Source organism: Daphnia carinata, chromosome 10 (assembly GCF_022539665.2).
Source record: "Daphnia carinata strain CSIRO-1 chromosome 10, CSIRO_AGI_Dcar_HiC_V3, whole genome shotgun sequence".
Lineage (NCBI taxonomy): Eukaryota > Metazoa > Arthropoda > Branchiopoda > Diplostraca > Daphniidae > Daphnia > Daphnia carinata.
In genome coordinates, this window is record NC_081340.1 from 6,821,921 (window position 1) to 6,838,206 (window position 16,286).

The window sequence follows — 16,286 nt, forward strand, 5'->3', positions numbered from 1 at the left end:
CTTGTTGATCTTATGCATCGCTGCATACGCACAAATCTGGCGAACACATGCGGCCGGGACAGTTCTGCTTGCACCATCCCGCCATCCCCGGTATCATTTGTCGATCCGGAGCAGCGACGTAATTGGTGCACGGGATACCGGTGGTTAGTGGGAGAGGCTGGACTGTGGTAGCAACCGGAACCCTTTTGAAGTTAAATTTTTTTTTTTTTTTTTTTTTTTTTTTTTTTTTAAGTTTAATTTCGTTTTTGCGCCATCGTTTTCCGCAAATTAATTTTTCTATTTAAATTTTTTATAGATTTCTTACGAAGATACCGAAGTAAGAAAAGGATTCAACTCACGTTCCAGCGGGAAGAATTGCAACGTCCGCACAGGCACGGAAGGTCTCCTGAGGTCCGCATCCGAGTCCTTGTGTTCCATTAGAGCAATCTCCCCAACGATTACCAGTCACGTAAGTCCACTATAAATTCAGAAACTATTTGTGATTTTGAGGTATTGCCGACATGGAGCCGGATGGATTTGTAAATGTACTTGTATAATGCATTGGCTGCACGTAACGTCGGGTGGTAGCATCAATCGAGTGGAGAATACTCCGTAAGGAATAGGGTCGACGAATGTCTTTCTGCTTACGGTGCCATCGTTATGGATAAAAGATAGTGGGAACCTGGATCGAAGATCGTAATTAAGATTCGTTTTAGAATTTGCCAGCTGCAGATAATGATATCCTACCTGTCGAAACACTCTTGCGGGGGGTCTTTGAGGACGTTGTTATTCGGACAGAGTTTGAACGTGTAGTAACCCTTGTGTTTAGCAGTAATCTCGATTTTGACTGGGATCGTTTGTCCCTGCACGTAATGGCGAACAATGGTTCCAGTGGCAAAAAGGCCACCTGGAGCTTCGTGGGGTTTTACTCGTTCATCGTATGGATCTCCGCAAATGCCACACTTGCCTTTGTTGACAAACCATTGTCTCTAAAGGGTTAATTCGTTTAGTTTTTTGCCTGGAGGATTAAATGGTTTAACATGGTAGGAATCTAATATGTAGAAGTAAAGGAATTTAATTTCTATAGGACCTAGCACTAACGTTTCTAAAGGATGGTACACTGAGTGCCTGATGATCCCGTATGTATTACGTTAAAAACAAGTTTTAATGATAATGAAATTTTTTTTTCTACTTTTAGTTTCGGGCTATCGGTTACATTTCAAAGGTATAAGAAACAGGCAATCTAGATTTTCCAGAGGCTTGGGCAGGAAATTCTATAGCTACTTACTTCAAATCCGCCACAGAATCCCTCCATGTCCTAATGGAAAAGGTACACATGAGTAATTTTTTTAAAGGAATGAGGTGTATTCTTATGTTTATTAATTTTTATTTTTTTTTATGTTTTCTTTCTTTATTCAACTAGGCAATACTCACATTGTAGTCGGGTGGAGTCGGAAAGTTTTCGCGCCATGCGCTAGAACGTGACGGTGGATCGCGTAGCCGGCCATGTCCGTCCGCTAGACCTACCTTTTCGCCGCGGTACATTTGTAATTTTAGCTTACTTTGTTTTTTTTTACTAAATAACATTTAATCCTTAGTTACAGACCATAGCGATCAGGACCGCCAGGAGTAGATTCGCAGCAGTTCGTTCCATTTCATTCATCTCGATTGTCGTAAACAATTTCGTTTCGATCAAGTCAAGTCGACAGCGCTACAAGAATGAACTATCCTCTTGCATCAGAGACAAACATTTTATACAGGAATGACAGGTAATTATTGCGAAAACGTTTGCTAAAAATCAGTAGAGCAAAGAGGTGGAAGAGGCTCATAGAAAGCTTAGGCTTAATAATTACGAAATTGCGTGAAAAGAATAACATGTATGGGGGAAATCATTCAGTGTCTCCGAGAAGGGATAACGATTGAAATTTCCCCGAACTCTGATTGGATCTCTTCTCCTGTGTGACATCGAAGTAGCCCCTGATTAACAGCTTAGGATTATGGTCAAGAAAGATAGTTCGTAGTAAAGATCTCTTCCGGAATGGCTGGTAACATCGTCTATCGTATTCCTCTATCCTAGCGGAGCTTTAGATATGAATTGAAAATGCATTCTTCGACGACAATGTTAGTATTTCGAACACACACAAAAAAATCCTAGAGAAAAGTGCTATCAATGAATTCGAACATCTTTATTTATTTTCCCCGTTGGGTAGTCAACTCGGCTATTGGCAAAGCTTTTGTTTATGATTTCAAACTCGAAAAGCGTATTTTCAAACAGACAAATGTCTTCTTTCTTTCTTATTACCATTGCTTGAAGCAAAATTATTCGACAACGTAGCTGTCTTGTTTGCCAGCAGTAGAGCTCTTCTAATTTGACATATTGATATATTCATGTAGATTTGCGCTGTTTGGTTGTTGTCCTAGGTCTTTGATCGTAGCGAAATGAAATACCCGTGCGCTTGTAAGCTACCGCAGGTCAAAATCTTCAAGCTCTTTGATCGATCGATGAGCACAGTTCCTTTTTTTGTTTACTTTTCTTTATTTCATATTTTTTTTTTATTGTTATTATTATTATTATTTATTTCTTTTTTGAGGGGGTTAGGGGGTTCAATAGTCAATATCAATAACTTTGCGGTTTAATTTAAACAATATTGTAGCTCGCATGAGTGCACTTTCGTGCCTGGTTTCTTGTTTTGAGAACCAAACATGTTTAATAATCCACGTCTGTTTCATTAGAAGTTTGTGTATTCCTTTTTTATTATTATTATTATTATTGAAAAGAAAACTTTTCTGCTGCGAAAAAAAGAGCAGTTCACTTTGAGGGACGTTGAGAATCATCCGAGCAGAAAACAAGTAAGTTTTCCAATAAAATTGCTGTTTATTCGAACTCTAAATTTTTTTCCCCATCCCCACAGGTATTATCCTACGGTATTTAAAAACTTCCTACAAGTTTCAAAATAACATGTTCCATAATAGTGAAACCAACTAACTATCGGACGCAAATGCAGTAGCTCGGGGGACAGTAGCCAAGCCGACAATTGGTATTGCACCAATCTACCATGCCTGCCAAAGCTCGTTGGCTAGGTACAGGCACGTAACTGGTACATATGACGCTTCCAATTGTTGGACCCGACGTGGGAGATAATGTCATCGTGGGAGGCTGCAACGCTGGCAAAGGCAACGCGGTAGTGGGGGGCAGTACCGTTGGGGTAGGCAATGTCGTTGTGGGAGGTTCATCAAACGGGAAAGGTAAGCGGGTCATGGGAGGTCGCGTCATCGTAATGGGAACCCGAGTTCCAGGCACAGTTGTTCGTGGGGTCGTGGGGGGTAATGGAGTCACGGGTATCATCGTTGTCGTAGTTGGTTGCGGAGTAATTGGAGTCAGTACTGTGGTAGTTGCGGCGACGCCTGCACTGGGTGAACGAAGTGGTTCCCTAAGATGTTTAGATACCCAGGTAAACACAATGTATATTGATTGATGATAGGAAACATTTTAATTTACCCTCCTCTAGGCAAAATGCTAATGTCGGCGCAGGCTCGGAACATTTCCTGCGGCCCACAACCTAAGGCTCCGGTGCCATTAGCGCAAGTTCCCCATCGGTTGCCTGTCGTGTAAGTCCACTACAATTTTCAATGATATCCCAATCAGTTAACTTATTCTACTTTGATCAAGTTGGAAAACTGCACCTGAAGTATACACTGGGTGCACGTGATTCCTGGTGGAAGTTGCAAACGAGCGTTGAAATCGATCCCTGATTTCAATCCCGACACATCGAACTTCGTGAAAGGAGGACCATTGACGAAAGACAACACATTCCTAGCCCGCCAAAAAATCGTACGGTAACTATTTTATTCATTTTTCTTAGAAATATGGTTCGAACCTATTGAAGCACTCTTGAGAAGGATCCTGCCTCACGTTATTATTGGGGCAAAGTCTGAACTCGTAGAACCCTTGATGCCAAAAAGAAACTTGGTTTAGACGAAACGAAATTCATGGAAACGTATCGCATAACTTACCCTTGTGCAAAGCTGTAATGTCAATTTTAACGGGTATAACCTGTCCTTCGGTGTAGGTGCGGGTTATCGTACCGGTGGCGAAAACTCCACCCGGGGCTTCGTGTGGTTTTATTATTTCGTCGAACGGGTCTCCGCAAATTCCGCATCTCCCTTTGTTAACCAACCATTGTCTCTATTAGCAGTTTAAAAAAATCAGAATGGGGGGGATTATTAGAAGGAACGCGAACAATAGTTAAAGGATTGTAATCGAATGGCTTACTTCATAACCACCGCAGAATCCTTCCGTGTCCTAGCAAAATTGTTCAAAACAGAGTTTTAAGACGTATATTCAAATAAAGACAGTTTTTTATTTGATCTTTACTCACGTTGTAGTCGGGTGGCACTTTAAAACCATCTCGCCACGCACTGGAACGTGAAGGAGGATCTCGTAACCGACCATGTCCATTCGCTACACTAACCTTTAAACGTTTTTATCAAATTAAATTTTGCTTTGGCACAAGTAGAAATAGTCGAATGAAGCAAACCATAGCGGTTAGGACGGTTAACATCTTGATGAGCGAATGAGATCGTATTTGATGCTTCATGACGACTAGTCTGATCACTCTGTAGAAGTTACGTCAATCGTAGTGGACTGATGTTGTTTGGCAAAGCGATGACATCGTTTTATAGCCATTCTGATCGGGCTAATTGCAGGTGTTTACAGACCAAACGATCAACAGGAAGAACGTTCTTGAAAGTCCACTAAGATTTTCGCCGGAAATAGGTTATTGTATAATAATCCCGCTAGTAAGGAAATCGATATTCTGGAAACTTTGCTTTCTTCCTGCATTTCCTTTAGGTTATATCCCAAAAGATCGGCTACGATCTCAGTAAACAAGTCCAGCATCTTCACAATAGGTTCAAATTAGGAACCAGCTATTTATAACGTAATGTACGTCTTTAGCTTTGCCGTTCATTGAATTAAGTTATTCTACGTAAAAACGTATTCAAAATTGCTTTGCCAAAACTAGTTCTTCAAACAGACTTTTAATATAATGAATCAAAGGCAAAAATGCGATTAAATAGCGTTTTGGATTTCTATTTATTTGGTTGATTTGCTTAAGACTTCCGTTGAGCAGAAATGCCGGGCCCATTACTGACCTGCCTCAATAACAACAAGTAGAACGTTGATTCCCTCGAGAGTGTATGCATTCCTTTATATTTATGTATTGTCTTAACAACCTGATGGTATTTTTTTTTAAGCTTTTCCTATTGTATGGAACAGCGCTAAGTTACGGTCTTTTGTTGCGTAAGAAGTCTACGTATTTAAACTGTTTCTTGCGGATTTCTTCCTCTCAAAATTGTATATCAGTTAGTTTAATTTTCAAATATCGAAACGGGCGAATGGAGAAAAAGAGATCGATTTTGTAATGCTCAATAATTAACATCCTTAATAACTTACAGCACTTAACATTTTGTTTACATTTTTAATTCCCGGCGATTCGTAAAAGAGAACTTGGTGCGTGAATTATTGAGCACACTTGCAGAAATCTTTAGGGCAATAACCGAGTCGGCAGTTATTGTTACACCAGACTGTCATGCCGGACATGCTGTTTTGTGAAGCGACAGGAACATAGTACGCACATTGTCCGCTGTCAACCGATGGGACCGGAACGGGTCGAATAGTAGTGGTTGGGGTTGGAGAAGGAGGCAGCACCGTAGGACGTAGGATCGCTTGAATTGGGGGCCGTGTTAAAAGACCAAAAATCGGCGATATAGTGAAAATCGAAGCCGTTCCAGGTCTTCGGGTAGTTGACCAGATAGTAGGAGATGTAGGTCGGGTGGGACGGATTGGCCGGACAGGCCTCAACGGCCTTGTTGGACGAACCGGTCGCCTTGTAGTAGTCATAAAAAATGGTGGGACAGGTGGCGACGTAAGCGCAGTTGCTGTTGCCAATGGTCTAGCGGTGGTAACTGTAGTGGCCTGGGTCGTTGTTGGACGGCTTGTGGTGGTCGGGTTTGATATTGAAGATGTAGTTAGAAGAACTGTTGCAACCGGAAGGGGAACTACCGTCGTTGTTTGAGGTGAGATACTAAAAAATATTGTTTTATTTTTGTTAAATTTTTCATTAAGAATTCAATATAATAGTTAAATTGTTTATTTACTCTCCGAAAGGTGCAATGGCTACGTCGGAGCAGGCACGAAATGACTCCTGTGGTCCACAACCTAATCGGCTCGATCCGTCTGGACAAACTCCCCATCGATTACCCGTCACATATGTCCACTGTAGGACATGAGGCACGTAACTTAACGGACATTTTAGTCATTAAATTCTACAACTTTACCTGGATTATACATTGACTACAGGTGACTTCAGGAGGTAGCTGAATTTGGACCTGATAAGTGGCGGGTGATAGTTTCTCCAGGTTGAACGTGGTGTCAGTAGCACCCGTTTCGTCCACAAAATTCAATGGATACCTGTACATATTTAAGTAGGTGACCGAATCCCAATAGTTTTCAGCAGAATAATAAGGTATAGTGTTACAATTTAGATAAAGAAATGGAAATAACCGAACAACCTTTCGAAACAATCTTGAGCAGGATCTTTCTTTGGATTGTTATTCGGACAGAGCTTGAATTCATAGAAGCCCCTGTGCGTGGCCGTTATCTGAATCGTGACGGGTATAATTTGCCCTTGCGTGTAATTCCGCACGATGGTTCCAGTGGCAAAAAGACCACCGGGAGCCTCGTGTGGCTTAATCATCTCGTCATAGGGATCGCCGCACACCCCACATCGACCCGAATTCACCAACCATTGCCTCTACCCCACAGAAAAGGAAAACGATCACAAGGATACCACACTGTAACTATTTTCTTAATAGTACAAATTACATCAAATCCGCCGCAAAATCCCTCCATGTCCTAGTAAAATCAGTTAAGGAATTTTTTCGTCATAGAAATCATATCAATCGATACTTTGTGTCGTTATTAACTCACATTGTAATCTTTGGGTGTGTCAAAACCAACTCTCCAAGCAGTAGAACGTGATGGCGGATCAAATAACCTTCCATGGCTATCGACGAAAGTCACCTTTGGTTTTATGTGAACGGAAGTTATACAGTTAAAGTTCCAAAAATTAACTTCCTAACTTGAGTATACACTCATTACTTTTTCTCTTTAATGTTTACTTACCAATATAGACGCAAGAATAGCCAAAGCGATGGCCCTCCACTCCAGTTGAGCCAATAAATTCATCACACTAACTGCTGTGAGAGGGAACTGTTCAGAGTTAACTACGGTAGAGCTATGATTGGTGGCATTCAACTGTTCCATGCTTCAATGAGAGCTGGAGACTTTTATAGCCGGAGAAAAACAGAATTGCTGGCTGTGACATCCGAGGTGATCTGGAAACTGAATGACCTGAAACAGAAAAGGACCTGATCAGGTCAGGCTCTAATTTACGCGGGTAGAAAATCAGGTAAACCAAATTCATTGTATACATAAAGGTCCACTACGAGTGCCCTTTTTCATTCCTTTATCTTTTTCTTCTAACCTTTTTCCCTTTTACTTTCTTTCGTTTAGCAATCAATAAAAAGGGACTGTTGTTACGTGATCATCCATCTTTACTGCGGATACAAATGAACCATGAACATAATATCGATGCAGTCGTTTTATAAAAGGTATAGTTTTTGAATTTAAAAAAAAGAACAGATCTTACGTTAACTATCGGCTTTGTTTTACAGGTCCCTTTGTTTGTTCTTTCTTTGCGAAAGTGAAGATAGTAAAAGAAGATCATCGGCAACGATATGGGTAGCCTCGTACCTAACTGGCCGAACTGTGTAGTCGACTAGACGTCTTCATGCCCCCGTAAAGAACCTTCTTTCAGATTTTTATCTCTTTAAAGAAAGTCAGATTAGGTGAATTTGGCATGGTCTGCAGCGCGGCAGGACGTCTTCTGTTTTTCGTACGCCCTAGTAGGTAGCTCGTCAGTTCCTTGTAGTAGGTAGAGTAAAAATGGCGATGGGTATGACAGCTTCAGTAGCCCTTTTCGTTTTATCACGCCCTAGCAATCAATCCTGTGTACGTGCCTAGAACGTGAGACATCATAAGCTTAGCAAATGGCGCCATTCCCTGTTGGCTTTGACAGATCTTGGATGCTTTCTGAGAAAAAAATTTGTATTTTTCAATTTATTTATTTTGAGAGACTAAGGCAGAGTATCACATGACAGCTGGCCATGTCGCCTTCGATTCTGCTTCGATAGAAACTATGACACGTTCATATTTTTAAGTAATAGGCGATTGTTTAAGTTTAGCTTCCTGATTCGAATGATTTGTTTAAGGTTCAAAGATGCAAAAATTGAAACCTCATCTAAGAATTCACGTGAAAGGCCTAAACACTATCACGTTCATTGAAAATTAGAAATCAATGTTGATACCAAAGTATACACCTTGATGGACGTGTTCTGAATTGTACGTTTATTTTTATTATTGTGTTATACCCTTCTATCTCACCTACTGGAGATCTTCAGTTTGAGGCACGGATTAAACTTCACTTATGTTCAATATTTATTTGTCATTTTCCATTTTCCGTGTATGTATAAATTTCTAACGGATGTTTTGCAGGCACGACACGATAACATTGTTTGGGCTATTCAGCCAAAAAGTGTTACAATCGACTTAATTCAAAGCAGGAAATCCATAGATATCAGGATAGAGCGTCTGCTTGTGACTTCGGAACTCTTGGTTTCAAGTCTCGGATCATGGACATGGCAGTAAATATATATTAAATAAAACCTTTATTAGTTTATCGAATTTATTATTGGCAGTATCAGAAGTGAGATGTTAATTCACATAGAACCATGCTACAAAATTTTCTAAGTCTTAAAGTTGGCTTAAAGCTAGAAGAAAAAATCGAATGTAATGAAACGTAACTAATGGCTCAATGGTTGAGCATCGGTGTGGTACGCCGAGGGTACAGGGTTCGATACCTGTAGGAGACAAGTGGCAATATAAGTATTACATGTTCGAAGTGTGAAATATATATTATGCTGTCAGTTGTTATAATATTACTGTAACAAATGCCTGGCAGGCATCTAAGTGTGAACTACGTTAAAGGAGCTGAGCCTCCCTTCCACGCACAGCCGAGCCTGCATCCCCGAACACGGGCAGTTGCGCCAGGTTCTGCAAACTACCGCGTGGCTACTCGGAATGGAATACCTGGCAGAGATTCAAGTGGTACACCGTTGAGTTCCTAGGGCAGGTGAACTGGACTCTGCAGACCACCATGTGGCCGCTGGAAAGGGGAACTTGAGCAGGGCCCTGACTGATTCACCGTCAAGTTTCCAGGCTATCGACCGTCCGTTGAGCCATGAGAGGCCTCAGGATCAACGAATCGAGACTGGAAGTATCTTCGAAGTTTTTATCATATGAGGTGGAAGTTTTATGATACCATGAAAAATCAAAGTAATATAATGTATAAGTGGTAGCTCAGTGGTAGAGTTACGGCGTGAAGAGTCGAAGGTCCAGGGTTCGAGTCGCACACGGGTGACGTACCAATTTTTAAGATTTTTATTGATTTTATTTGAAAATTTGAAAAATTCCGGTGTGTAGGAAAAAAGTTTGGCCGGAAAAAAAATTTCTGAAAAAATTTTCAGGAAAAAAAAAATTCCCCCCAAAAAATTTCGGGCAAAAAATTTTCCCGCATAAAATTTTCCCGCAAAATTTCTGAAAAAATATTTTTAAAAAATCACGGAATATTGTATATAATAGATATAATTAAGTAGGTAATTTGAATCGTTTTAAACAAAATTTATTTCAATGGTAACTTAAAGCCAAGGGATATTACACCAATACACAACATACACAAAACAAATTTTTTAAATTCCGACAGAAAAAAATAGCTTCGACTTTCATCAAGTAAACATAAGAAGTAACAACCGAAGAAGCATGCCGTGTACAGCTATAATCATAGATCAAATTATAGCAAACATTTCATACCGACATACCTGCAAAAAGCAACACAAAAAAACAAAAATTATGCCGCGCCAGTTGACGATTCCAATGGGTTCAATTGTGAGTTTCCATTGGAACTATGTCCGCAGAAGAAATGCAAGATAACACAAAAGAGCCCATGACTTGTCATACATCTAAACAAATAAAAAAAGTTATTAACAGTTCAAAATACAATGTTTAAAGAATCCTCACTCACCTTCACCACAAAGTGAAAAAGGAGAATTGGACTACCTCCTATCCTTAGACAAGACCTGAAGACAATGAAAGGTTTAGTCTAAAATTCAACAAAGAAAACAAATTTGTGGAACATTTATTTCTCAGCATTTGCGATATATGGTTGAAATCATTATTTTTCATAGTAATCCTAAGTCATCATTTGTTAAAAAAGAAATAAAATTGCATGATTAATCACACCTTTAGAATGTAGGACACCCAACTGCTTACAGAATGGCACCAGGCAACTTGAAGGTCCAACATACTTTCAAATAGCTCACTTTTGAACACTGCATCACACCAACCAATTAATGCTCGGGTAACACATGCAACTTCTTGTGCAATTGAGGAATAAGCCTAGAAAAACATTTCAGTAACCCTTTAATATTCTAAATGTCTAACAAACCCACCTGTAAAGATCAACCACCAGGTGATTCAGCCTCATGAACAGGACGAGACAGTAGCACTGAAATGCCAGCTAAATTATCCAGTCATCCTGTTTTGTAACAATTTAATTCAATCATAAGATTACATACACAAATATATCTAACAGGAAAGCCCCTTTCTATGACAATACATCAGAAAATCACTAATCAAGTGAAGATTTTTACATCATCTAATAAATTTTGAATGATCACCTCACAGCAAAATCTGAAAATTAGTATACACATCATGCTAAAATGAAAAAGCAACCTAAGTAATCCTAAGACATCATTTGTTAAAAACAAAATAAAATTGCATGATTAATGCATACCTTTAGAATATAGCACACCCAACTGCTTACAGGATGGCACCAGGCAACTTGAAGGTCCAACATGCATCTTGAACACTGCATCATACCAACCGCTCAGGTAACACATGCATTATCTTGTGCCGTGGAGGAATAAGCCTATAAGAACACATTTCAGTAACCCCTTCAATATTCTAAATATCTAACAAACCCACCTGTACAGATCAACCACCAGGTGATTCAGCCTCATGAACAGGATGAGACGGTAGCACTGAAATGCCAGCTAAATTATCCATAGTCATCCTGCTTTATAACAATAATTTAATTCAATCATTAGATTATATATATACAAATATATAAATATTTATTAAGGAAAAGCCCCTTTCTATGACAAGATGTCACCAGAAAATCACTAATCAAGTAAAGATTTTTACAACCATCATCTAATAAACTTTGAATGATTACCTCCCAGCAAAACCTGAAAATTAGTATACAATTCTTGCTAAAATAAAAAAACAACTTAAATTGTACACGGAAAGACATTACAACAGATAATTTTCTCTTAATGTGAGGACTAATACTTACAACCACTATCGTCGGGAATCTGAAGTCAAAAGAATTTCTGAAAACAGTGGCAGTCCCAATATAAACTCTCTTTGAATGCCCGACAAGTTTTCTTTTCTTTGATCGTTTGCAAGTGATTTCAACTGGCGCTGCGAGTTCATTTGGTTTATGTTCTGGTGTATGGCAATCCGTTTTACCCCAAAAAAAAAAAAAATTTCGGCCTTTTTTTTCTTTTTTACAGCTATAGCCATCTATCGGCCAGATTCCTACTTAATTTTCTAAATACAACTTTACGAATTCTAGCCATATAAATATATAATTTTTTAAATTAATAACTTTATTTCATTAAATATAACTATACAATAATTATTTTGTTATATTCTACTTACTTAACTTCATTATTATTACTATTAACTATTAACTTTCCATTTTGTGCTGCAGCAATTATAATGAATGTAGCCTAATTCTAATAACAATGAGAATAATTGCTTGTTTTAGGTATAAATAATATGTTTGAGTAATATAAAGTCATTATTGGTTGTTGCGATGTGAAAATAATACACAATAACGTCTTTATATTACTCAAACATATAAATTTTCTTAAGTTAAATTTTCATTTGGATAAGTACTTTGAATGTTTAAAAACATTTAGTTTGTGGCGGATAAAATTTCTCGTAATCACTTTTGCGTCCACAAGAGGCGCCTTAAACCGTGGCTCATCGGACAGTTTTTTTTTCAGGCATATTTTTAGATTGGCTTAACGCGTGTAGTCTGCTGTCTACCTTTACTCGCTAGATTTTACTTCTTGACCTCTCTATATAATCTTATTTGTTTCATTCTGTTCTACATTTTTTCTGTCCAGGGCAGACTTGCCGTTGCGATTGTTTTTTCGATTTTGATCGCCGATCAAATCATCACTGATTGATTTTGATTGGCGATTCGTGTTTTCTTGTATTCGAAATCTAGTGTGATTAGTAAACTGTTTAAAGTCAATGGCGACCAAAAATGGTTTTGTTTAACAGTTTTTTTATGTGAAAGACATTAATGCCAGAGTGTCCACAAGCTGTGATTACTTTAAACTATGGTTTTGTTTAACAGTATGAAAGACATTTTGCCAGAGTGTCCACAAGCTGGGGGGGGGGGGCGGCGGTAGTGGTCCGTTGACGTCACAAAGTAAGATGAAAATATCGAAACATGTGTTCGAACTTAACTTCTTGGTGCTTTTTATAGTATGGGGAAGGGGGACATTTCTCGAAGGATTGTCCACAGGAGGGTCGCGGCGGTGGTGGAAGTCGTACCTGCCATGAGATAAACAAAAAACAAAAAAACATCATTTTTAGTGCTCATTTTTAACGAAGAAGAGGGCAATATAGCAAGAGATTTTCCTCAAGGAGGAAGCATTGGTGGCAGCAACTGTTATGATGTAAACATCAATTATATCTTCACAAAACTATTTCATGTTCCAGTGCTCATTGTTTTACTCCTAGTGTAATCAAGCTGACCACACCTCGAAAGGCTGCCCGAATCTCTTCAGTGAATTGACGGAAGATGGAAAGCCACATGAGCAATACATTCCAGAAGCTGTGACATGCGATGAAAAGGAACTGTTTAAGGGCATTGTCTATGTGGGAATGCTTTAACAATTTTGATAAAGTCGTCCTCCATGTAAGCCATTTCTCGAAACTGTATTTTTTTAAAAATATCTATTGTGTTTGCTTTAGGCTATAGGAAAAGATGTACTTCAATACATAACATCATTCGAAGAAGCCGGCCTGCATCAACTACTACTTCAAAACATTAAGAATTCTGGCTACATAAAACCAACACCTGTTCAGAAAGCTTCAGTTGTAGTTATTCTTGCCAAAAGAGGTTTAATTGCTTGTGTGGTCACGGGCTCCGGAAAACGGTAATCCAACTAATTAACGCTGTGTAATTTTAATTAACGCTGTGTAATTTTGACTACTAAAACCTTGATGCCCTCGTACTGACTTGATTCGAATGGGTCGGTATGAACTGGGTAAGTTGAAGTAAAAGTAATTTTGAGTGGGCACGCCGGTGATTGCGACTACTAAAAGGTCCAATTGCATCTAAGATACTCAACAAACCCTTCGTGATATTCGTTGATTAAGTCATCTAAAATTTTACATTTTTTCATGCAGGCGGCGTACTTGGTACCGGTTATGAACATATTGTTAGAACAAGGTGTTGTTGGTGCGTCTCATGCCATGGGGCAAAAGCCAGAAGTTGTAATTGTCGCACCCACTCGTGAATTGGCCATTCAAATTCACCGCGAGGCGTGTAAATTCTCCTACAGTTCGGTTTTAAAGTCTGTGATTATATATGGAGGAACTCTCACGAGCCATCAGCGGTCAAATCTTCAAGCTGGGTGCAATATTTTTGTCGCGACCACCAGGCGATTCAATGATTTTCTCGACCGTGAACTATTTGACTTCTCGGGAGTCAGGTTTTAAATTTTGGACGAAGCTGATGGAATGCTTGATATGGGTTTCGGTCCCAATGTTGAAAAAATTGTCAATCATCCAACGATGCATCCGAAAGTATGTCCTCGATGGCTTTTGAGTATGAGATTTGATTGATGTAATACTATTTGTTTCTCTGTAGGGAATCCGTCGTGTTTGTATGTTTTCGGCTACATTCCCAGATGAAGTGCAAGAGCTGGCTGCGACGTACATGGAAGACTACATATTCGTCACAACAGGCATTGTCGATGGCACCAATCCGGGTGTTGAACAGCTGTTTTTTTCAGTGCTCGAAAAGAGATAAGAGAGCTAAGCTGATCGAAGTTTTACAAGATCTCGGTGGTTCCAAGACTCTCCTTTTTGTCAACAGCAAAAAGACCGCGGATTTCGTCGCTGCATTCTCGTGCAATAACAACTTACAAGTAAGAATCAAAACTGTTGGAATTGGGCAAAGTGTCTTAACTTTAAATGTCTAGTCTACCAGCATCCATGGTGAGCGTAAACGAAAATCGTAAATGTCTCTTCTGAAGCTTCTGACAGAAGCATATACTCGCAATCAACTCACGAATCATGTAAGGTATGAACTATATATATGAATTAAGAGTTTTTATGCCTAATGGTGTTTTACTGTCTTATTATAGATGAACAATAAATTTTGATCTGAAAAGGTTTCTTGTTTGGGGCAAGGTCCTGAATAAATTATTATGTTTGGATACACTACATGGAATTTCCATACTTCATTCAGATTCTCAATTAAAAACGGTATTAAATTTTTCATAAATTGAAGTGCATATCTGGGCTCCCTTCCTTTCCGTAGCCCCGTTTCCCCTTGACTCGTAATAAGCCCGTAGGGGGTCATGCCCCTACTGTACGGTATATATAAAAACAACATATACCGAGGTTTGGAGGGCTCTGGCCGGAAAGGGGACGTGGGGTCCGCTCAGTCCGATGATGTGTTCACGGAGGGCGACGTGGCTATCCACAAATCCGAACTAAAGGTTAATCGCTCCAGTAAAAATGTTCCAAATCTTCAGCTCTTCTTCCGGCTTCTCTTAGCCAATCACCGGGTAATCTCCCCGGTGGGTCAACAAGGCAGTGTCTCCCCATGCCTGGGTTGACGGCAACTTTTGAAAGGGCTATTGTGCCTTTTTAAAGTTGCAAAAATAATTCTAATGTGCAGAGAATTGTCAATAAAATTTTTTTTATAAAATATTTTTTGCAAAATTTGTTTCTTTCATTGTCTGTTTTCGCTGTGTCTACACATTACATTTATCACTTTTTTTTTTATCTTGCTCAATTCAACTTTATTGTTTTTGCCACCTTTGATGGTAAGCATTTTTTCCATTGGTTAATCGTTTATCTGTAAGCATTCAATTATTGTTTATTACACTCTTTGAATTTTTCAACTTAGATTCAAGGATTAACGTGTAATATCTGGATATTTCCTGAAGTAATTTTTAATTTGTATTTTATTTTACTCGTATGGGAACCGATCCCCAGTCATTTAGCGTGCAACGCCGGTGCTCTAACATTGAGCCACGAGATCTATCTAGATATTTTATTATCGCATATCATATGTTATCGTCTAGGATGTTTATGCAGTCCTTCATAACTATATGTTTATCTGTCTATTGCTTTAATAAGGACCAAAGCTCTGTGGTATAGTCTTCAGCTGCGATATCTGTTACCCTGGGTTCAAACCTCAGTAGATGTTTAAAAATGAAGCAGTATATATGTAGAAAAACGTTTTGCATTGTTGCATTTCATTTTTATTCTAAGTGTAAATGCAAGTCCGCAAGTAACTAGAAAAAAGCCAACGTGTTATTATATAATTCATGGCTCATTGGTAGAGCATCGGCGCGGTATGCCGAACATCCAAGGTTCGATCCCTGGGTAATAATTGAATGCTTACAGATAAACGATAAACCAATGGAAAAAATGCTTACCACTAAACGTGGCCCAATGCTTACCATCAAAGGTGGCCAAAACAATAACGTTGAATTGGGCAAGATAAATAAAAAAAAAAGTTGATACATGAAATGTGTAAACACAGCGAAAACAGACAATGAAAGAAACAAATTTTGGAAAAAATATTTTATAAAAAAAATTTTATTGACAATTCTCTGCACATTAGAATTATTTTTGCAACTTTAAAAAGGCACAATAGCCCTTTCAAAAGTTGCCGTCAACCCAGGCAGGGGGAGACACTGCCTTGTTGACCCACCGGGGAGATTACCCGGTGATTGGCTAAGAGAAGCCGGAAGAAGAGCCGAAGATTTGGAACATTTTTACTGGAGCGATTAACCTTTAGTTC

General features: G+C 39.0%; 3 protein-coding genes and 1 long non-coding RNA gene across 5 annotated transcripts; all 4 read right to left on the minus strand.

Moving 5' to 3' along the window:
* Nucleotides 1–10: 10 nt before the first annotated feature.
* Nucleotides 11–1,524, minus strand: LOC130701377 (uncharacterized). Its single transcript, XM_057523334.2, has 6 exons — nucleotides 1,414–1,524; nucleotides 1,268–1,297; nucleotides 727–968; nucleotides 529–661; nucleotides 339–457; nucleotides 11–182 (listed from the first exon to the last, which is right to left on the minus strand). The coding sequence occupies exons 1-6, from the start codon at nucleotides 1,522–1,524 to the stop codon at nucleotides 11–13; spliced, it is 807 nt and encodes a 268-aa protein (XP_057379317.1).
* Nucleotides 1,525–2,965: 1,441 nt separating this feature from the next.
* LOC132088405 (integumentary mucin A.1-like) lies at nucleotides 2,966–4,620 on the minus strand. Its single transcript, XM_059497307.1, has 8 exons — nucleotides 4,518–4,620; nucleotides 4,359–4,451; nucleotides 4,253–4,282; nucleotides 3,994–4,165; nucleotides 3,858–3,927; nucleotides 3,640–3,793; nucleotides 3,479–3,597; nucleotides 2,966–3,410 (listed from the first exon to the last, which is right to left on the minus strand). The coding sequence occupies exons 1-8, from the start codon at nucleotides 4,575–4,577 to the stop codon at nucleotides 2,966–2,968; spliced, it is 1,143 nt and encodes a 380-aa protein (XP_059353290.1). The 5' UTR covers nucleotides 4,578–4,620.
* A 763-nt stretch (nucleotides 4,621–5,383) lies between these two features.
* Nucleotides 5,384–7,594, minus strand: LOC130701378 (uncharacterized). The gene is given in 8 exon segments (XM_057523335.1): nucleotides 5,384–6,065; nucleotides 6,139–6,257; nucleotides 6,319–6,451; nucleotides 6,553–6,794; nucleotides 6,866–6,895; nucleotides 6,971–7,063; nucleotides 7,166–7,393; nucleotides 7,583–7,594. Coding segments are annotated over 8 exon segments (1,422 nt in total). The 3' UTR covers nucleotides 5,384–5,500.
* A 2,209-nt stretch (nucleotides 7,595–9,803) lies between these two features.
* On the minus strand, nucleotides 9,804–11,648 carry LOC130701550 (uncharacterized). 2 transcript variants are annotated; one of them, XR_009004094.1, is made up of 7 exons: nucleotides 11,514–11,648; nucleotides 11,144–11,234; nucleotides 10,953–11,087; nucleotides 10,609–10,694; nucleotides 10,400–10,555; nucleotides 10,182–10,236; nucleotides 9,804–10,119 (listed from the first exon to the last, which is right to left on the minus strand). It is a non-coding gene; the product is annotated as an uncharacterized LOC130701550 (long non-coding RNA). The 2 variants fall into 2 exon arrangements; XR_009004095.2 differs by having other exon boundaries at nucleotides 11,144–11,231; nucleotides 11,514–11,611.
* Nucleotides 11,649–16,286: the final 4,638 nt, after the last annotated feature.